Source organism: Clavelina lepadiformis, chromosome 2 (assembly GCF_947623445.1).
Source record: "Clavelina lepadiformis chromosome 2, kaClaLepa1.1, whole genome shotgun sequence".
Lineage (NCBI taxonomy): Eukaryota > Metazoa > Chordata > Ascidiacea > Aplousobranchia > Clavelinidae > Clavelina > Clavelina lepadiformis.
This window is the reverse complement of record NC_135241.1, coordinates 16,867,165-16,890,314: the sequence shown is the minus strand read 5'-3', so window position 1 is coordinate 16,890,314 and position 23,150 is coordinate 16,867,165. Positions and strand designations below refer to the sequence as shown.

The following is a 23,150-nucleotide window of genomic DNA, read 5'->3' as shown; positions in this document are numbered from 1 at the left end:
CCCTGAAGTAAACGCTTGCGTCATTTGCAGGGACTTATTCAGTTAAATTGATTATGCTCGTTTTACTTTGGTCCAATATATATTTCATTTAGGCTATGTTTCTCATTTCATTTAATGTCAGTCTATTTATATGCAATGCTAGCCGACAAGAATGCAGAACTTTAACAGGAGTTTGATTACCTCGGAGTCATGACGGGGCTCTCCCTCTTTCTCTTTGTCTCTCTCCAGAGCGTATCTAGAGAATACTTGTTGAATCCGTTGTTTGCCGCGCATCACATTATAATAAAATTGAGCTTTTTGTACTTTGTTGTTTTTATTCAATTTTTTTTACGCTCAACTCATGCTTGAACTAAACGGAAGTAAATGTAACGGAAAATATGAAATCAGTTTTAAAACAAAAAATAGCCTTGATTTGGCTATCTGCAAATTTTTTTGGAATAATTTTTTATCATATACAGTATGATAGTCAGTTACATTAGATATAATGTAGGTTAAGGGTTAACGATATTAGCACAAGTAATCAACTTGCATTGTAAGGTAATAGGCCTACCTATGGTTTATTCAAGTTTATTCTATAAATACCGTAATTATTATTATCGATATACCGCAATACCGTTCTTAGTATTCGATAGTGGCGCTATCGTTGTAATGCCTTTTCGTACGGCATTAATGACGTTTAGGCTACTCCTATTAAGTGAAACTGGTGAACAGCTCTATACTTCGGGCAATACAATATTAAAAAAAACATAAGTTATGAAAATGTGTGACAAACGGAACTTGCACAAAGGCTAGCTCGAGCGATGAGCATCACCAGGTTTAAGTCGTGCAAAGGCTTTAATCAGTATAAGGATAAAGATTTGTCATACCATACCAAGCCATATCAAAAGACTATAAGATATCTTTGAAAAAAGTTAGCAGAATCAATGACTAAGCAAAAATCACCACAAAAACTTAAAAGTTAATGCATAATTTCAATTAGTTTTCCAAAAATATTTTTCATTAAATATTTTATGGGATTTAAACATATTTGATGACAAACTCAAGCTGTTTCAAATGACAAAATTCTGCACGCAAAAGATGCTGAGTCATACTTGTATCGTAGCATTTGTGACGTTGTCCACTCCATACTGTAAATATTAAACGATTGTAAAGGCTGGTTGCTGTTCTTGTGTTAACGGCGGTTCTGAAAGCTTTAAAAAAAAATTTGGCTTCAAACCTTTTTAGTGGCTAATTGTTAGGTAAACATGGCACAATCAGAAGTGGATGAATTATTTGATGTGAAAAACGCCTTTTATCTTGGTTTGTTTCAACAGTGCATAAATGAAGCTCAGAAAACCAAGGTAGTTTTAGGAGTTAGGAATAGGATATAGTCTTACTTTGTTTTCACTTGACGGTTTTAGTTTTTCATGTAGATATAAAAACAAAAATGGTAGAATGGGTCGTATGCCTTCTGAAAAACAAACGACATGTTTCAATGCAAGTTTTCATCCCTTGTGGCATGCACATTGAAACAAATTCAGTACATAGCATAACATTTAGGTTTGGGATTTGGGGGCCTACCAATGCAGCATTTTTTCACTACATGTTAAGCTAATCTTAAAGTTATCCATAATCGTACTAATAAGTTAACTACATATATATTTTTTAGGCAAGGAAGACGGAGTGCGATATATTCTTGTATCGGGCATACATTGCACAAAGAAAGTATGGCGTTGTTTTGGATGAAATAAGATCCTCTGCTCCAGCTGAACTCCAAGCAGTGCGTTTATTGGCTGATTACCTCTCAAATCCTTCCAGAAAAGATGGAGTTTTAAAGGTATATAACTATATAATATAGCCTAAGATGATTGCCCAGGCTGGAAAGCACGGCACTTTTTGACGAGATCTCGGGGGTGCAGGCCAGCTAAAATCAGGGTGACATTTAATTCTAACTGAATGATTAATGAGTGATAAGTCACAATTTTTGATTTAGCTATTGCTGTTTATCGGTATATTCCATGGCAAACAATTTGAGTTTGTGAAAATAAAAAGATTGGAACATTTTAATTAATGGAATTCAGTTACAATTGCATGTGTATGCTGTATTAAGCGTCTTGTTAATCAGCTGAGTTAATTAAGAAATTATGAGTTAAGTAAAGTTAACAAACTTCTATTGTATAATTTGTATTTTTATATGCATATCTTCAGCAAAAGTATTTTAGCATTTTTTCACACTTTATTAATATGATGCTTTATGATCTTTTAATTATTAGTATTCCAGTTAAAGGTTGAGAACATAGTCAGAACCAAACTCATTTTGAATAACAAATTTTCAATATACCAAATTTTTATTAGCTAAATATCTGTTAAGTGCTATTTACTGATCCTCTGAAGTAGGCACCCAAATCCTCACCTTGTACTTGTATATTTCATTAATTTGTATCAGTTTTTTTGCTAATTTAAAAGCTTTTGCAAGTAAATATCATGTTAGGTTGGCATCCCCTCAAAAACCGTAGCTTAGGAAACACTGGGTTACACGAAACATTGATTATTATGTTTGTCAAATTATGTCATAAATATAAACTAATTCTAATTTAGTTTTGACTGTTGAAACAAAGTTATTTGTAACATGTGATTACTGTATATCTATGACAACTTCAACAGTCTTTTACAAAGATAGAACAATGGCACAATTAACCAACACACAAAACATATATATACATTCAGAAGTATCCCAAAGACACACTTTTGTTTAGTGAAACATCTATATGTAAGGTCCAGTCCAAAAAAATATTATCCAGGTTCCCAATTAATTGCATCAAAATAATGTAACATTTTTGCATGGGATATTTTTATGCAACAAAAATTATGACTTACACCCAGCTCTAGGTAGGGGTAACAAAAACATGATGGTACAGTGCTTCCTCGATTATCCGGTCTAGTTGAGACAACGTTTTTAAAAATTCAAGCAGATAAGCAAAAACAACACAATTGAATTCTTACATTTAAGAGATAGAACAATTCTTTTTTACGTTTCACGTTGCCTTTCAAATATGAAGCTGTTTGAAAACTTTAAGATACAGTACTAGATTTTGTTTTTAACAATGAACGGTAACATAGTGAGTTTGTGCTATATCAGACACTGTGTAGCTATAGCTGCAGGAGGTTTTACAATTCGTTTGTTTTATTGTATTATTATTATCAATATTAAATAATAAAGCCACTTTATCAGGCAATCGGATTATCATATGCTGGTTAAACAAGGTACGGATAATCGAGGAAGCACTGTAGCTGGAAAAACAAACAAACTATTTACTTCTAGATAGTCCAGGCCATTGTAAATTAATTTGGTAACGGTAAACTGAGTATTTGAAAACTACTTTTAGTTTTGTAGCAACTCATTAAGGATGGGCCCTTAAAAAACCTAACCCAAATAAATTCGCCAAATATCGTATTTGGAGAAGATTCGGGCGAACATGAATACTAACTACAGTAAACCCAAATATAATATTACTTATAAATTTATCGACTTTGGAAAGAAATGATGTGATGGTGAAAATTTGGTAAGAAATCTTTTCTCCTGGCTACGCTAGAATCAACATTTCTTACTGAAGGTTCTTACTTTTAAAATGATTTTGCTTTTTAAATCGGCATTTGCTTATTAATTTGTAGCAAAGTCACGTTACAAGCAAGATTTGGAATCGTTTTGATGAAATTTTATCATTTGGTGCTGATACGAATAGATTCATTCATGTTGGCCTTCATGGTATTTAGATTCCTCGCTGCACATCCCTGCAGCTCACATTATTTGTTAAATGCACTTTTGCAGTCACTGGATCAAAAGCTTTCTGGAAACGTTGATGTTGAAAACATAACTCTACCGCTTATGGCAGCAAGCATATATTATCATGAAGGAAATTACGATGCTGCTTTGCGTGTTCTTCACAGTACAGAATCACTTGAGGCGTATGTTGTATAATCAGATCTTTTATTGTTCTAAATGTACAAAAAATGAACCCACAGTGTATATATATATATAACATATGGAGATGCTGCAAACAAATAGTTATTGTTTTATGGTTTTAACATTAGGTCTGCGTTGGCAATTCAAGTATTCATTACAATAAACCGTGTGGATTTAGCCAAGTAAGTCTTTTCACCTGATTAAAGAGCATATTCTTATCAACAACCAAAGTTATCAAAGTTCCTTTGCCAAATGTTTGTTGGTTGATTAGAAAGGAGCTGAAGCGAATGCAAGAAACAGATGAAGATGCAACCTTAACTCAGCTTGCACAGGCTTGGTTTAATATTGCGGTTGGAGGTGAAAAACTACAGGATGCATACTATATTTTCCAGGTATTCATGTGATAGTCATTACCCACTGTTAGTGCTAAGAATGTCATAAAAAATTTGATGTATGAAGTTTGTTAACCGCTAATGTATTGTAGGAAATGGCTGACAAAAACCAATCAAGCAGCTTGCTTTTGAATGGTCAGGCAGCCTGTTACATGGCTCAAGGCAAATGGGATGAAGCAGAAGGTGTGCTGCAGGAAGCCATGGACAAGGTATGGTTGAGAACAGTCAATGTTGAATCAAAGTTTGTCATAATTGCACTTGTACTAATTTTACTATACCAGTACCCGTTCAAGTTCTAATCACTAACAGCAAGTTCAAAATGATCTTTTGCATTTCCTATGCTTTTAAACAGTCACAATTGATAAAGAGAGTAGTTGGTAAGATGGCCAGTATATATGAAATTACATCTATATTAAACAGGATAGTAACTGTCCTGAAACTCTCATCAACATGATCCTTCTTTCCCAACATCAAGGAAAAGGACCAGAAGTGACGAATCGATACTTGTCACAACTCAAAGATTCCCACAATAGCCACAGATTTGTTCAGGAATTAATAAAGAAGGTGACATTGTGTTTACCGTCTTTTTTCTTACCCAAGTGAAATATTTATTTATTACTGGCCTACTACATAACTTAATCATTGTGCTAATTATTTGTTTATGTTAACAAATATGGTAGTTTATTCACATTCTACCAAGTTTTTCAAATCAGGTTACATATTTTTTGCTCAACAGGAAAATGAATTTGATCGTCTGACAATGCAATATGCACCGTCATAAATGGATATTTCTTAGAATCAAGATTGTCATTGTAACTTCTTCTCCACATACAATAGAATGTTTTGGTGCAATTTTAGCGCTTGCTCATTAACATGTCTAAATAATGTTAGAAATGTTAGGGATGTGTGTGTCCAGCTATTCGAAGATATTATTTTGCATTTCCCTTACAATGCTCTCTGAAATCTTCTTAAAGGGGTGAGCAAATTTAGCCCTCGGATGACTTCCAAGTGAACTGTCATAATGAATGGTGTTGTTAGCTGCTTTGTATGATATGTTTATGTATTGTGGACAATAAAGAATTTATTCCAAGCAATAAAGTTAAATTTACAATCAGCTTTTGTATGAATTCGGAACTAGCAACAAGGTATCAGAAAGGTGCTCTTCAAGTAATTTATCCAGAATTAATCCAAAAAAAGTCTCATTTTTGTAATGAGTAATATGGTTAAAATTTGTTGGTTGGTACTTCCAGCCCAAGTGAGTACCGCATTTTGAACAAACACTCATACTCCAAGAATAGTTGGGAAACCAAGTATCAGTATTGTATACCTACAAAAAATAAATAGAATTGTTGTTAAATTAATCCAAAAATGTTCACAGGAACTTTCTTGTAAGTCTAGCCATACCTGTTCATGCATGTATACATTTGCATTAGATAATGTAATCACATTAAAGCGCATTTTATGAGGATTTTCGAAAAGCTGCACAAGGACATTTGGAATATTCAACAAAGTCTGATTCCAATGTTTTATTGCTAGCTTGCTGGAAAATGACCGTATGTCATGGGTACTTGCTATGGTATTGCCACACTGCTTACATAACAGATTGTCTATAAAACATAAATGCTGTTGCTAATACATTGCCAGTTGTATAGCATAATACAAAAGCTGAAACCATTAACATTAAGTACGCTAAAGTCACTGAATTATCTCACCTAAATTGTGTTCATCACTGTTATGACATTGTACGTTATTCAGAAAACTCAAGAAAATATAAATGAATCTGATGGCAACAATCACAGCATGTGAAGATTGCATTTTTTTCAATTTAATAAAATGTATTCTATAGTGCGCACACACTGCAAGTACATTAAAATAAAGAATGCTAGTGCTGACTGAAAATTTCTTTATATATATATATATGGTTTTTCATAAGAAATTGGGCATGTGAAGACAAAACGTAGTAACAGGGCTACATTAAATGCCATGGACTCATCTTAAAGTGCAATGCACTGTGATGGTTGGCAGGTATGTGCCAAGCAGATGTCAAGTCACTTCCTTGTCGAAAAGTTATTAATCTAAAAACTATTCAGTGCGATCGTTATTTTTATAATAAGACATGAATGCTGCTTTGGAAAATTTTACAGTGACACAACGTAGTGTACATCCTAAATACCTGCCCTATATAGTGCCTTTGCACAAGTACCATGGCACTTTTACCCATAAAAAACCTATAGTATACAACTGTACGCACCATAGATCTCTCAAAGTGCCCCACATGGATAGAAGCAGAACACTGAAGTAATTTGGGTAATGGTATTAACATGTGTTTCTTAGATAGATACTGATTATACCGTTATTGAAATTTTGGCTTTATCTATAAACTAATAAGTAATCTACAAACTATCTATTAACCACTCAGAATCAGTGCAACTACCAGTACCCAAGATTCAATAGAAAAATCGTTGCATGAGCTAAATTAATTGGATTTGGGACCCAACCGAAGGGGAAACCATCCTTCAGTTCAAGCTATTTATATTATGGGCAATGTTACAATTAAGTGACTTATTGTATATTGTATCACAAACTCACAATCCAGGGTATACAATCAGGTTAGTCTTTTCTCAAGTGCTGAGACATGAAAGCAAGGCACATAGTAAACAATTCATAACTCTGTCTAAAATTTTAGGTATGCACTATCATATATTAGTACTTTCCAAACTCATTATAAATTGAAAAATGTAAACGAAAACCTGACTTCTTTTTTGAATAAGTGTATACTTAAAAACATGGGATGGTAGGTGAAAGGTTGTTTAAACATTTGGTGCATGTCAATGAAAAAATTTATATTAACCTCATGGACTCTTATCTGGTACTGTACGATAATCTTTATCATTGGACTGAGGAAAGTCTTTGCACAATTAAAACCCGGCAATGATTCCTCATCGCTCGAACTCTGGTTACCGAGGTAGCCTTTGTGCAGGTTCAGATTGTCACACTCACACATATATTTTAGTTTGGTGTTTTGATTTTTTATGTAGTGTTGCTTGACTTTAAACTGTCCACCAGGTCCATTTAACAGGAGCAAGTGTTGGTAATGCCTTACCCAAGAGTATTACAGCAATATAGTTATGCCGCATATCGAACACTGAACACGAGCTGCTTATTACAACGTCAGTGGTCGAACCATTCAGCTACCGAGCTGACTGTCTATACCCTATTACAAGTGCAATTACAGTTAGTATGTAATTGTAATGCAGAACCACTAACTTTTGTAAAACTGATTATTGTGTAGTTCAAAAGCTTGGGTCTAGTGCAGACTTGCACAACCAAATGACGTAACTAATGGGGTAGTAGGGGTCTATAATATAAATGCATTATGCCGTTTTACACTTCTGCACTAGGCCCACTAGGTGAAATATATGACGGTTGGTAAAAGTCTACTGTACTACTTGGCCTGAACGATTTCTTCTTAGGGCAGTAGGCAATGACTCTGCAATAGCATTTTTTTAACTGAGCACATGTTACAATTTTCTCGTGACATCAGCCATTGCAGCCTGTTGTTTTTGAGTGGCACGCTGTAATTGGTAGCGTTATGTGGTTGCTGACCGGTATAGGTTAAACTTAATAGAAAAGATAAATTTGCAATTTACTTTGCATACAACACCCTGCTATTGGTGACGTCACCCAGTTGCTTATTAGTTATTGTCATTGTAATCAAACCATGTCACTTTATATATTTATTTTGGCTGTTAATATCCATGTATACAATAAACAGTAGAATACATTTAAAGAGGCAGGGTCATATTGTATTTTTTATTTTTCATCATTGTCTATAGGGGAACAAAAATAAAATATTGACCATTATAGCGTGATAAAATAACAATTAATTATCAATTCCACCTGCAAACAATGAGTGGGAAAAGCAGCAAAGCCCAAAGGCTTACAACGTGCAAGAATAATAATGTAACCAAATGATAAAGATGAATGAATGATGCTTACAAATATGTGTAATAAGTTATACAAAGTTGGATACTAAGGCTACAAGTAAGCTGATAAAACAAACTTGTGGGTTTGGTGGCAATGCTAACCTAGCATCTTATAGCACAATTCTATAGAATAATATATAATCGCTATTTAATATATTATCGCTATCTTGCATGTTTTAAGCCCTTGTGCTTTGCCACTTTTTCGTTAATTGTTTGTGAGCATGAAAAAATGCACATCTGAAAAGCCTAAACTGTTATTGATTACGTCACGAACAGCAGCTTGGTGTCACATTACACTCACCAGCCTGTCAGTCACTGAGAACAAGTAACAAAAAGCTGCTACTGGAAAACCGCTTAGTCTTGCGCTTTGCTTCTTAATAGGGAAATCCCAAAAGTTAACCAAAAGTTGTCACAGCTATTGTTTCCTACTTTTGTTGGCTGCTTTGACATCATATTTGCTTTGCGGTTGTCTTGTGCCGCCATTTTCATTCTGATTAGGCACAAAGTCATACGGAGAAAGAGAAAAGTATACAGCTTCCATGTTAAGTTATCATCATAAGTTTTGTACTCGATAAATACTTCGATTATAATCGAACAATAATTATTGTTAAAGGTTGTGTTGCCTGAATAAGAATTGGTTTACATCACGTTTTATGTCAGTTACATTGCTTGATGTGTCGGGAGATTAATTGAAAGTTTAGCAATTGGTAACATGCTTCTACCAACCGCCGCTTGCAGTTTTACTAAATATTTTCGTTGGGGCGAGTTTTCACAGCTGTGAACATGAATTTGAACATCGAAAATATACAAGCGGAAATATTCAGTGGCGTTGTAAATTTTACCAGTGCAGAAAATGTCAAACAAGGTTAACGACCAGAAACAATGAGATTGTGAGCAACTGCGATCCTGAGCACAACCATTTTGGTAACAAAGAAAATATTTTAAAATAGTTTAAAGTTTCGTGTAGCTTTTATTTAAAAATATTGTGCACGTTTAAAGGAAACTATTAAACTAAACTTCATTGTGTTGAGTTGTCATGTCCCGCGCTTGACGATCATGCACGTCCAAAATGCGCGGAGCGCAAAATTCCCGTTTTTCTAGCATTCCAGAAACATATTGAAATGAAATGTATTCTAATAATTATATATGTACAATTTCTGACCATTTCTTGTGAAGCCTATAACTTAAACAAGCCGTATAATACGATTTTGAAACGTCGTATATCAGCCTATTGTATGGTTTTCTAGGTGAGAGTCATAATTAGCCGCAAGCAAGGAAATGCGATGAACAAAAATGTAGGGAAATGAGTAAATACTTCTATGCCCAAAAATTGGGTTTGTGAGGAGAGCCATGGTCCAATGCTTTTCAAATAAACTTATACAAGTTGGAGATTTCAAATTTAGCTGTGCCCAGAAGTGCTTTGGTTTGTTGTTTCGCAGAAGTGAAAGTTCCCTGCTAGCAAGTTGAAAGCAAAATAGCTGGTGGTTTGCAACAGCGGTTGTGATAATGAAGATGGGCTCAAAACCCAGCCCTCTCAAATCCAAGGCCCAGCTCATTCAAAGGCTGAGTCCAGCCCATCGAAAATTTTAGCCTGCCAATGGTAAATTTGAGCTCAACTCATTCAAACTTTGCGCCCAGCCCACGAAAAACTTGAGTCCAACTCATGGAAAACTTGACTAAGCCCATTTCAACTTACAACCCTGTCGTTTTAATTTTGAGCCCAACTTATTTCAATTACGAATGAAAAACGCAAAATATTTTTTCTGTTTCATCGGTCCCACACTTCAAAACAGACTTAAATTCCCCAAAATGGCAGTTTTATGGTCAGTGTACTAACTCTTATAAGGATCACTACAAGAAATATATAAAGATATATGATTTGTTTAATTAAGAACGCCTCCTACAATTAGTCAATCATCCATTCCCGAAAGATTATAAAAAATGTCCAACACGACCAGTAAAATCGCCGAAACTACTCTTGCAAAAGCAACTTTTCAACAACCACAACCCTGGTGATATCACATCCGCTGAACAGCTTTTTGAAAACGCCTTTGCCAAAACCTCGTTAACGAAAAAAAGATAGAGTAATTTCGTTCATATTTTCGGAATCAGCGTGTTTTCATCCCTTTGCAGACAAAGTGTTGGCATTGAATTCAGTTCCCTTTTAATGCCTGACATCAAAATCAGGATCAACCTGGCCTGAAGCCAGCCAGCTGATAACTGTTTTTCAACAATAGTTCAGGAACAGGAGATGTTTATATAGTTTGAAGGGGATACAAAAAAGTTACATAGGCCGGTAGGTCTTGGGCTGTTCTGGTTCGTTGTTTGGCTTTTGCTGGGCTACAATTTTTTCTCGTTTCCTGCTTTTGTGTGTCAGCCTGCATGGGTTAAAAAGAAAAAATTAAGATATGGTTTTGGGTTTTATTGCCAAAGTGTGTGATCATTGATCATATCTGTTGTTTTCACATTTAAACCAGCTGCTTTGCACGTTTAGTGATGCTTCACAGCTGTTGTTAATTTGTCTCAGCTGAATAGTTGACAGTCATCGGGGCAAGCCAGCGTGGAAGCTTCAATATCCTGTTTCATTTCCTTTCGCATCGTTTTTTTGTTGCTGTTTACCAGGAATTGTTTACTTAATTGGTTTAGGGCAGTGGTTCTCAAACTTTTTTAAAAGAAAGTACGCAACGGTTCCCTAGCAATTTTTTTAGCCTCACGGTCCCTGAAAAAATCAACACAAATAAGCACAACACGACACGTTGGTTTTTATGGTATCAATGTGACGGGTGTACCTGCTTCTTTGCAACCAGTTCGGCTATGTTTGGTTCCATTCTGGACAACCCAACCCTAATATCGTGAATCACATTCAACCGGTTTAGGACCGTGGACCCCAGTTTGATAACCACTGGTTTAGGGCGACAGAAGATAATCTGTTTTGTTTTTTAGTAGTTTAGTTTCTTTATACGGTAACCTATGCGTTTTGCTAATGTTGGTCATATCTAACTTGGAGGTCGTTATGTGCCATCTGTCCTTTCTTTCAGTGTTTACGGAAGTTATTAGTAATGCTTCTTAGAATGTTTTTGTATCATTGGATTTCCTTGAAAAAGGATTGTTGGTGTACACTTGAATGTAATCCCAGCATAAATGTTTAGATTGATTGATTGCTGAGTTTCATAATGTGGTTTAAGTATAGCGCAACAAGACGTTTGGCAATATAAGTTGGAGGCCTATACTTTTGGACTGTTCCTGATTCACAACTGAGGCTAACTTTAATATATGTTTAGTTTAGTTTATGGCAAACGACGAATGACGCAGCACAGGCTTAATTTAACGTGGCGAAACGTATCTAAAGAGTGTTTGTGCGCCTACTAGTTTATAAGACGACTGATACAAAATGCGAGCTGTGAAAGAATCAAGAGCACAATGACTTTTTTGGTGGTTGAACGTAGTGTGTACTGCCGCTATACCTGTAAACTTTGGGGATGTGGTTTATGGATGTATTTCAAACGTTTAGCGCATCCATATTTATTGATCTTAAGCTAATTTGCAAAACCATTTACCGAAAATTAGAATTATTTTCTTTCCTTTTCTTAAAGTCCAGCAGTAGCAAATGTGGATTTACAATAATTGATTAATAAATAGCGGGAAGCTTATGCGGCTGTATACGCCCCTTCCTTTAAAACGTTTGGCAATAAACTTACATTGGAATTCTGAAAGTGGATAGCAAGGCGGACGCAAATTTGACTGTAAAAAATGAAAGTTGTTAGATACAAAAACAGCTTTAACAAGAATCGAACAAGAACAACTCTTTTGACAATAACTTATGAAAAGGAAGGTAGGCCTATACCTTCCCCACAGGCTATCTAACCTATAGCCTAAGAATGAATGATGTAAAATGTGATATACGATACAGAGTATGATATAGATAACGAAATGTACAGGGATTGTAAACACTGCAGCGATAAGCTCCCCATCAATTAAATGATTATACACCTATATGGCAATTGGACTCGGATACTTCTCAAATTGACATAACGATAATTTAATGCAAACGCTAGGTTCTTGGAAAACTGGCACCACCTGTTTTGGGAGTGTGTGAACGCGTAAAAGAGAAATTTCACAATAACCTCTTACTCTATAACGTTCTCACATTACCTATAACAGATATTGATCCGTCAATCTGGTTCTGAATTTGAGCTCTATATCGTTAGCTAACATGTTATCAATTAAAACCTCTTAGGGTCGATTTTGCGTGTGGGCCCGGAGATTGCTAAGGTGAAGTTGCTTCAATGAGTTAATGTGGGAGGTTGACTAATTGGAGTCCGATATCACCTTCGAGTATCTAACCATGTCTGCGTGAGCACATGACTGTAACAGCGGCGCAAGGTTATGTCGGTTACTTCGTCTAAAGAATAATGTAATCCTGTCCAAGACATATATGGTCTGTAGTATGGGATCAGCGACATAAAAAAAGGGCTCATTCGAAATACACATGTAAATGTAACAGTACCGTGAAATTATGGTCAATTACTGAACTGGGCTTAGTAGCAAAAGGTGTGTTATTTGTATACTCTGATGTGTAACTACAACTACTGTAAATGTATGTTTTGGATTAGCAGCCGTATGCATTTCGTCTGGGAGGTAATGCAGAGCACTGCCCGACGGTCCAGCGAACTTACTCTGTAATTTGTTGTTCTGGGATCGTTGCTACATATAACGCGTTGGTTGTTTTCAATCCTCGAGACACTATTTTCTATTTGGTAGCCTACGGTCAGGGCCGGCCTTAATCCAATGCGACTGCATTGCGCCCCGCACCTTTCGGGGCTTCGCGCTGCTTAGCACCAAAATTGAAATAACAATTTAACTTTTATTTTGCGTAAATCTCAGTATTATTTTCGAATGTTTTGGTGAAAACATATGACAAAGCAAAGCTTTAATGGGAGTTAATTTGCAAAGAGTTAATGTTTGCTGTACGTTTTTATTGTTATAATTACTTTAAAGTTATTTAAAATCGGCAAGGGACCACACCATCAGGCATCAGCGTTCTTGCACTGGGCCCCGGGCTTGCTAGGGTCAGCTCTGCTTTGTGCTTACAGTCCATGTGTCATAGTTCGTATGTGTCCATGTGTCATGTGTCATAGTTCGTATTGAAGTTGATTCCGAATCTGTAGGCTGAATGCTTGGCATGAAACAAACCAAAATCATCTGTAATTAAACCAAAAATGTAGAAAATTTGCTCATCGATGCGTAGTCAGTTTTGTGTAGCCAGCGAAAATATATCTGTATCTATTCTTTAGGAGAACCGCGGCCTGAGTAAGCAGTGGCTCCTGTTGCCTAGCTTTGTGGACGTTTTGTTTCTTTTATAGAAAACTTGACTTTCAACAAAATCAGCATGGTGTTGGGCGAAGGTTGGCTTCATTGAATCGTGCTGTGGGCAAATGATCTTGACATTTCTCTCGCTATTAACACGTGTAGGCCCACAATTGCCCAGCAGCAAGTGTTTGCTCTGCCTTTGTTGAAGATCTCGGTCTTCTGCTGCAGCATCGTCGATTGGTTGTGTTGTGTCGGCCTGATATTTGTTGTGTTCTTTTCCAAAAGTTGGTTGTAGTAGCAACTCCGTGGTAGAATGTTGTATTCTTGAAATGAGATGCTCAAGTAAATCTTAATGTGAGGGGCAAGTCTACAAATAAGTTGGTCTTTAATCTTTGATAATAAAGAGATATTATAATATACAAATCGAATAGAATATACAATTCTTATTTCCAGACGTCTGTTTTACGAAACATGACGTCAATGATAGATAACATCGCGTACCGATAAGTTTTCGTTTTCCGTTTTAAGTCATAACATAAATATCCTGCCTGCCTGATCTATCTGGCATTAGTTATGCACAGCTGTTGAATGCATTCATTCTACTAAGATCAACCCTATAACATGGGCGTCTTTATGCTGTTGCTGATGTGCTAATGTTTTCTCTAAATGTAATTGTTGAAAGAAACTTCAATATAATCAGTATATACAGTTGTCATTCCTGTGTAACCATAGTTGAATTTTATTTGAATAAGTTTGGTGTTAAGATGGACAACTTTATTGTCATCTTCACAAGGTAACAAGGAGTTTGGTCCTATAATATAGTAGTGGAAAACAAGTCATTAAAATATTGATCACTGCTATTTAAAGCTAGTCATCAGACAATAAGCCGTCAAGGTGAACAATTACATCTGTGGGTGAGAAAAGTAGACAACGACCTCATGAGATTCATATATCATCACCCTCAATAAACATTCAACAAGTACTTATTGTAGTGAAGTGGGTCAACCTTTCAAGTTCAGGTGCCATATGCCTATAACCATTTTCCGTTACAAATCTTTAGTTGTCAGTCAGTGTACAGGGGAAAATTTTTTACTAATATGTTGTGGTTAAGATGTTATTGCCATAAAATGGTGGCAAAAACGCAAAGTCATTGTTTAATTATGACGGAGGTGGCGGTTCTTATTATGTCAGAATATAAAAACGATGTGCATGACTCAGGTATTTGGATCAAGTTTGAACAGAATGTTTCTCCTCGTCGACAAGTAATGCGTACAACTAAAACGAAGGTTAGTGTATGACAGAAACATTTTCCGTAACATTTTCATTTAACATTTTAACATTTTCCGCTTGAGCCACGTTATCATAATTGTATTTGTACTGATGAATGTCGATGGTAAGCTACAGTACATTAACCTCAGTTTTGCCTGCTGACGCTACCCTAGACTGGTGCTGGTAACTGTCTCAAAAACAAGAATGTTTGACCAATACATTTACTATCTTCTGTGACGTTCCTATGCTGAAAATAACCATTACCTGCAACTAATCACTTAACTATGGAAACGTATTTCATCCACAACGCGTTAGCTAGCTTACCATACCCAATCCAACCTCAGTAATGAAGCAGATTGTTTTAAGATTTATGACGTTATCATGATATAACTTCGTCATAAAAAGTCCAAATTTGCGATATATTTTTCACAACAATTGCTTAACCACAACGTGTTATTAAAAATCCATTCTCCAGTGCACTTGCTGACAATTAATCTTTGATTGAAGACAAACTTGTTTTTGGACTTGCCCTCTCTTTAAGAGCCACTGAGCGACTCTCGGGTACAATTTCTGCGGCTTGCAATGATTTGAGTAGAATTTTTGAACGCGTAACTAGGCCAGTCCGCTGCTAATGCAAGAGGCTTGCTGGATGGAAGCTAGAAAGAGTGTCTCGCACACTCTTTTAACGTTAGACAAAGCCTGTTAGCTTTCTACCACAACGCCTCTTCGAACGCTCCCTGCGCTTCTCAGGTAGCTTGGACGCTTAACCCGCAATTGGCCACTAATCTGTAATGGAAGGTTTTCCATCTCTCGAGCCGAAAGTTCAATAATTTGTATAGCCTATTGTTCACAGGAAAAAACGACAGCTTATAATCAGAGCTGCTTTACTCGAGTACTAATTTTCCAATACTCGAGTGTAGGCTACTTGATCATTTTTAAAATACTTGAACTGGTAGCCTACTTGTTTATCAATTTTTATAGTTCATTTGTTATTGCATATTAAGGTTTCTTTTTTTAGGACAGCGCCGGATTTACATGGTGAAGTGCCCTGGGGCCCAGCATTGGTGGGGGCCCTTTCATTAATAAAATTTTAATTTAAGCGCTTATGTACCAAGTTTAGCTTTATGAACTCCAACAACTTTTTGTAGGTCTGATTAAACTAACCAGCTGTTGTTATTACTGACTCGATGAACAGTTGCGAAACTAGCCTGTACTTAAATTAACAGCGTCAGCTTGAAAATATTAAAATACCAATAAACGTTACTGTAATATTGCGGTAGCAAAAAATAGTGTACAAAACTGTGTATAGTTAGCATGTAGAGGCATATTGGGATGCGTTGAAGGGAGCCAAAAAGCTTTAAAAATTGATTGTAAAATTTCCAAATCTGTCCACCTAAACTGAGCGAAGCGCAAAAATTTTGTGTTTTTACACCTCAAATATCGCTTTAAAACGCCTTAAACAAATTGTATTTTCATATCTATGTGAACAGTACAGAAGTTAAATTATATTTTTTTACTTTAAAGACGCCGTGTACAACTTTTAAGGCCCATACATCAGTTTTGAAACGCCGTAAACCCGCCTGTTGTCTTATACGTTTTCCTGTGTATAGGCTGTGGCTGATAAGTTGTCGCAAATAAGGAAACGGAATAAATGAAAACTGTAAACGTAAAAAGGCCTGTGGTTTAAAAACGTTAGGTTCATGAGGAGATATGGCCCAATGCCTAAATACGCTAGTGTTAGCATGAAATAGTATTTAGGAGGATAAAGGACAGATTCTCTGAAAATGTTTTAAGATTGTGACGTTTTTCTGAACGGCATTTTTACGCCAATCTGCTGAAATCGATTTTTCTCAAACATGTTTAGAAGATACATATACAATTCAATAGTAGGCTACACCATGTTTAGTGACATCAACAAAATTTTTGTTTTTTCTTGACCACTTATATTTTAACAGAAATATCTGGGCAGAACTCTCGACAAAGCTTGTATTGGGTAGGGACCGTAGCCGTACTCACTTCACAATGAGTTTTGTAATACCAAATCCTTTTAACATCTAAGGTAGATACCTTGGACAACGTGGATAGCCTTATTTCACTTTTACAACTCGATCAAACAGTGAACAACTCCGTATCAGCAACTGCAATGCTTCGCATTGTTGGAAGTATGCACTTTAGATACTTTCTCTCGATGCTTAATGTTAACCAGAACGACAAGCAATCTGTCGTGTTTCACGATCAACCAATTATGTTCGTGACTTTGGTCAGTGTTTTATTACGATGCTGTCTGAAACTTTCATGTCAGAGTATCGTACTATACAGTGTTACTATGGATTTTATAGCAATATGTAATATAGCCAATGAGGAGCAACAAAGGAAAAAAAAGCAATAAACGTAAAAGACATGGAAACACCCATAGTCGTAAAAAATTGAGACCGTCATGGAGGATCGTTGTCCCAATTATGGTCCCCTCCTTAAAATACGTTAATCTTAGCAAGAACTTTTTGAGTCATCGACGTGTGCAGCCGGGCTTTCCAATAGTTTTACTTTAAAAAATTAACGTTTTCCAGTGGAGTGTGAAACTTTTAAAACGAAATAAACACGCAATGCAATTTAAACGTTGATAAATTTAAAAGTTAAATTTAGGCAAAACTTTAAATTTGGTGAATATTTTTATATTATACATCAGTTTATTTTTGCTCATTTTTCACACAATTTTTTGGCCAAAAAATTGGTGCGGGCCCCCCTAAATCCGGCCCTGAGATAAGATAAGTCTATAAATTTAAGGTACAGTACAGTATGACCCGTCTATCCAGTTTTTACACAATTACCCTTTTTATCATAACTACTATGTATAATAATGTAAGTGATATGAGGTAGGAACGCGGTGGTCTCGATTAACAGCGGAAATTGATTAAAAAAGAATAAAAAATTTATTCTGTAATTTCTATATTATATTACTGTACAATAAAGTACTCCAGTACCTAATATGAGTACTTGGTACTTACCACCTGACCTGGTACTTATGTTGGAATGTTTTTTAAATTAAAGTAATAAAATCAGTACATGTATGTAGCTCTGCTTATAAAGAAGGGCAAGCTATATGTTGCGCAACGCTGTAAATGTTATAGTTTTAACGGTTTGTGATAAAATCCGGCTTGAAAATTCAAGCTTGGAGCTTTGATGTTGTGTTATAGGCGAAAGAAAAGACTTTTTTCTGTAAGTAGGCGATGTGTGTATATTTATTGATAAAGCTGGCCAGTCATGCTCAAGAATTCCTGTAGAATGCCTTTTAAAATTATAAAACCATTTCATCCGCTGTGCATTTTGCAGCGTATGGTGTTTGTGTTTTTATTGTCCGCTGTTAATCTTTTTATCACAATCCTTTTTGTTTTTCTTCGTTTGTTATCTGGCACTGTGCGCTTACAAGAGCAGGAGTGAAATTTTGATACAAGGCTGGGTTAAATGTTCTTTGACTTTTATGCTTGCATATTTTTTAAATTCTGAGAAAAGCTTATAACATCTAAGTAAACTACTGTAAGAGATCCGCCTTGTGTTTGAAGCTTTATGTTTACAGAAAAATTTATTCCGGCATGGCCGCCCCCAACTGATTTCAGTGATTAGAAATTATGAACGACGATTAGAAATAAGCGTAAATAATAGTGTTGTAAACGTGTAACGTATATTGATGTCTATTATACGTTCCGGAACGCGAATCCGAAAATATTGAACAAATATGCTATTTGTTGGCAGGATACAAGCTCAATTAAGAGTAGAAGTAAATTCCTAAAAGATTATAAGCTTACGGTAAAAACTCGTTCTTATCTATAATTACACGTGTTTTGTACATTTTAGGCTAAATTATAGAATTAACACATATGAGCTACACAATTATACTGTGCATAATCTGATAAAATTATGAATGCGAGCATATGATTATTTAGACGCTTGCGAAGCAAGCCATAATTATAGACTTCAAACTTACTCTGGTGTGGCGATTGGGCTCACCTGCCACTTGATAATATCCAAAGATGCAGCCGTTTTTTGATTTTTCCCGCTTTTTGATTGCTCTTCAGTGAACTTTTTGTTTGATCATTTTACAACAAGGTTAGCACCATACCTTTCGCTCCCCACATTCAATGGCAAATAACAATCAATACAATACAAAAAGCACTGCGGGTACTTAACTTTTTAACTTTTGTGCTAATCTAGAATAGGATTCGAAATTCTGGATCCGGAATAAAACTATTCTAGAATAGGCAATTATTCTGCGTCGTGCATTTCTAGACTCACACCTAGCACCAATTACACTGGTCAACAGCCAATTTGCTTCTGAAACGAATGCTGTCAGTCTTGGCTAATTTGGGGTCGCTGATCACGAATATCAACTTTAAATTTGTTGATTAGCTCTAGTTTTTGAGATATGGCACCATGCCAAAATGTGCTTTACTTGCTGAAGCGGAAAACATAGTGCGTTTTTCTGTTGTAGCTTGGATCGGTCAGATAGAGTTGGGCACTTAATATATTTGTTGGAAGGTAGATGACGTTTCTATTCATATTATTTTTATTTTGACATATGTTTGAGTTGGGTTGTTTGCTTGCTTCTTTTGTAAAAACTTCATGTGTTTAGTCTTAACTGCTCTTTCTGCATTTGCCTCGTAAACTGCATTTTCTCTTGCCTCTTACATTTGTGGTGAAATAACTTTTTCCAGCACAAAAGCGAAGTATAACGGCTGTGGTCAGGAAAGCAAACCTTGTATTCAACTTGTATTTTGGATGCAAAGTTGGTGATCAGGACAAGAGTTGGGCCCCTCACATATGCTGTAACTCCTGTGGTGCAAATCTTCGGCAATGACTAAATGGAAAAAAGAAAATGTATGCCCTTTGCTGTTCCAATGGTTTGGAGAGAATCTACTGACCACATTAGCGATTGCTACTTTTGCATGATCTCCCCGGTTTGTAAATGTTTGTCAAGATAGAAGAAGCAGAGTATTCAATACACAAATATTCCATCTGCAATTCGTCCCGTACCACAAGGAGAATTACTTCCTGTTCCTGACGCACCTAAAGAATTCACGTTATGTTACATTGAAACATATCTTCCAAAGAACCACACCTTATAACTCAAAATGAATAGCACGATCTTATCCGGGATTTGGAACTACCTAAAGTTAAATCAGAACTTTTGGGCTCTAGACTTCAGCTATGGAATCTTCTGGCAGAATCATCATCTTCGAAGACGGTAAATTTGATCAAGTGTTATTTGACAAAGAGAAAATTGCATGGGAAGCGTTTAAGTTGCTGGCCACAAAATTCTTGGGGAACAAAAGAGCTGACAACTACACGGAATTGGTGTAAATCTCATTAAAGAATACAGATGCATGGAGTTCAATATGTCACTGAAGATACACTTTTTGGGCTCGCACCTGGTTTTTTTCCACCAAACTGTGGAGATGTTAGTGATTAGTAGGGCAACCAGTTTTTTGACCTAAAAAGCTTAAATTTTGACCTTATTTTGACCTAAAACGTTTAAATTTTGACCTCATTTTGAAAAACGCTATACTGATAGTCTCTACACTGTCTACAGCAACTTTCTAATCTAAAGCTGCATTTAAAAATGACAAAATGCTTTTCTAGTGTTGACTTTTTTTCGTTTCTGCGTATTAAGATTGACAACTTGCAGTTTCAAATGCAATGCCGTCACATCGTGACGTCACCAAACGCGCTGAAAAACCTTCCCTCTCTTTGTGGCTTTGGTTCTAAGTAAAATTTGCGGCACTGGAATTGTTTGCGGTACAAGAAAAGAGAAAAACGGAAGAATAATATTACAAAATGGTTACAAAATTACAAGTTTAATAGATTTTGACCTAAAGAAACAATTTGACCGTATTTTGACCTAACGTAACATTTTGACTTTATTTGACCTAATAACTTCTATACCACACGTCGTACAAAGCTGAAATTTGTTTTGTGCATGTTTGATAACATTCTGGGCAGGTTAAAAAAAATTGACTTTTGGTTGCCCTAGTGATTAGCATGGTGAGCGATTTCACCAATGCATATCTACAATGGAAAAGAGGTACCAGGGAAAACAGAACCAATCAATGCTTGCTAACTTTTGCTGGATGATATCTAGGGATGCTCCATTAACCGTATTCAAGCGACAGGCCAAAAAGGAGAAGAACAGATAAAATAGATCAGAAATTTATATTTGACAAGTGACAATTATTTGTTGCATATGCTATGCTGAAATATAAACGCATGCAATTATTACACTAATTGTAGATTGTTACTGTTCTTTTCAATAAAGTGCAACAAGGCTTGCCATATGTAGATCAACATACAAAAATGAAAAAAGTTTTTATCTTTTAAACTAGAGCTAATCAGCAATTTTAACCGCCATTTTTGGATTTAGCGTCCAAAAATGCATAAGAATCAATTGTTTTCTTATCGGAAGCAAACAATTTTTGAAAAATTGTTGACCAGTGTTATTAATAGACGAGTAGAGTATTACGAACTTTCTAGAGTTGTAGATGCCGACGTTTAACAATTTAATATTCTTAACTTGCAAGTTTCAAAATATATATTGGTTAAAGTGAGGGGCAAGTCCAAAAGCAAGTTGATCTTATATGAAAGAACACTATTAACTGAACATTCTGGTAATATATTTTTGAAAAATAATTTGTGGTTAGGTAGTTATCGTCAAAAGACAATCGCGGAAAGTCTTAGTTTTTGGCGTTGATGGTGATGTAATTAAAGCTCTTGTGATGTCATATATTAGTCAAGTTACTTGACAACATGCTGCTGCTGTTGCTTTTCTTGCACGGTAGTCAACCGAAGTCAAAAGTATAGGCCATAGGAGTTTAGCCTAAGTACAATTAGGCGTCATGTGAAGCATTGTAATTGAATAAATTACGATTGTTTTAAACATAAAAAATCCGATAGCCCGATCATTTGCGTCCGTGAAGTTACGCGGTATTCTTTGGACCGCATAGGCTACCCGTCAAACCAATATCATACTGGTTGCCGTGGTTTGGCTATAGGCTGTCACCTATCAAGCTGTGAGCAGTTAGAGCAACGTGAACAGCAACGTGAAACAAATCACGACACCATGATGACAATTCGGCTCATTGCTGTCAGCTTCAAAAAACAAAGCGCATACGGTACAGTAAGATCCCGGTTAAGTTCGCGACTTGAATCTGAGCAGTTTGTGCGAACTTATGTGATAGGTGGGAACTTAGCAAATATGGTTTTGTAAATACAGTAGCTATATAATAGGCGTATTATTATGTAATGTTTCTATCAGCAAAACTGAAGGCGCTAATCAGTGATCATTCAAGGCTAATGGATGCCTCAAATGAAGTTAAGCTAAATTTTTTGTATGTACAACAGACGCATTTTGTAAATAATATGTGCAAATATTCACCAACTAACGATTCATGATATATTTAATAAATCGTGAACTTTAGTAAAGATATGTTTTAACCTTTTTATGACAAGTTGACATGTTTTTGATGACATGATAATTTGTTGAAAAAGTTGAATCTAGATTTTGTTATAAATTTTTGCGAACTTAACCGGGATACTGCTGTACATCGAACCGCCATAAAATGCTTCTGATGGATTGTGCGACTATTATGTATATTTTTCGCCATTTACTTTGCGGAGCAAAAATTATTCGTGAAATTAGTCTCTAAACAGTCATTTTCTTTTTCACTAGATGAAATTATAGTCTTACGGTATTCCAAAAACCTAAATTTGTCTTCAATCCAACTATTATTTTGTGCGCTCACAGCGTCGTTTGCGCAAAAAAGAGTGGCGAGCGAATAACCCTCAAAAAGGAGCGATCTCGTGGTTTCTTCCCACGTTGAAAAAAGAGCGTTCCTCCATAATAAAGGAGCACGCTTATGCCTCAACCAGTGGTCAAGTGTACACAGTAATAAGCTGTATGCAAACTTTGTGTTTGTGGTACCTTCTTAAAGTGGCAGCGGTAAGCTAGACGCTACACTCGGTCAAAAGTTTTGATTTGTACCGGTTATAATTACCGGAAGTAATGTTTTCTACTGTACGTTAGATGAGTGATCGTATCCAACCTTTTTCTAAAAGCTGTAAATACCAGTGTGTGGCTGCAATTGAAACCAAGCCCGCTGGGCAAATTGCATAGTAAAGGATTGTATCAGCTTAATGGAATACTAGTTGGCTATGCCATGTAGACCAGTTGTCCAAATCTCGTTTTGAGATTCTTTTGGGTAA

At 35.9% G+C, this 23,150-nt stretch overlaps 1 protein-coding gene and 1 long non-coding RNA gene across 3 annotated transcripts; one reads left to right on the top strand and one right to left on the bottom strand.

Annotated features, from left to right (window-relative positions):
• The first annotated feature begins 1,122 nt into the window (after window positions 1-1,122).
• LOC143445625 (coatomer subunit epsilon-like) lies at window positions 1,123-17,484 on the top strand. Of its 2 annotated transcripts, XM_076944863.1 has the most exons (9): window positions 1,123-1,340; window positions 1,649-1,816; window positions 3,809-3,945; window positions 4,072-4,125; window positions 4,215-4,335; window positions 4,428-4,544; window positions 4,756-4,899; window positions 5,072-5,145; window positions 17,474-17,484. In XM_076944863.1, exons 1-8 carry the CDS (start codon window positions 1,245-1,247, stop codon window positions 5,114-5,116), a joined length of 882 nt encoding a protein of 293 aa, XP_076800978.1. In that variant the 5' UTR covers window positions 1,123-1,244; the 3' UTR covers window positions 5,117-5,145; window positions 17,474-17,484. The 2 variants fall into 2 exon arrangements, with proteins under 2 accessions (XP_076800978.1, XP_076800977.1); XM_076944862.1 differs by lacking the exon at window positions 17,474-17,484 and having other exon boundaries at window positions 5,072-5,450.
• On the bottom strand, window positions 5,532-8,911 carry LOC143445627 (uncharacterized). The gene is made up of 2 exons (XR_013113843.1): window positions 6,048-8,911; window positions 5,532-5,662 (listed from the first exon to the last, which is right to left on the bottom strand). It is a non-coding gene; the product is annotated as an uncharacterized LOC143445627 (long non-coding RNA).
• Window positions 17,485-23,150: the final 5,666 nt, after the last annotated feature.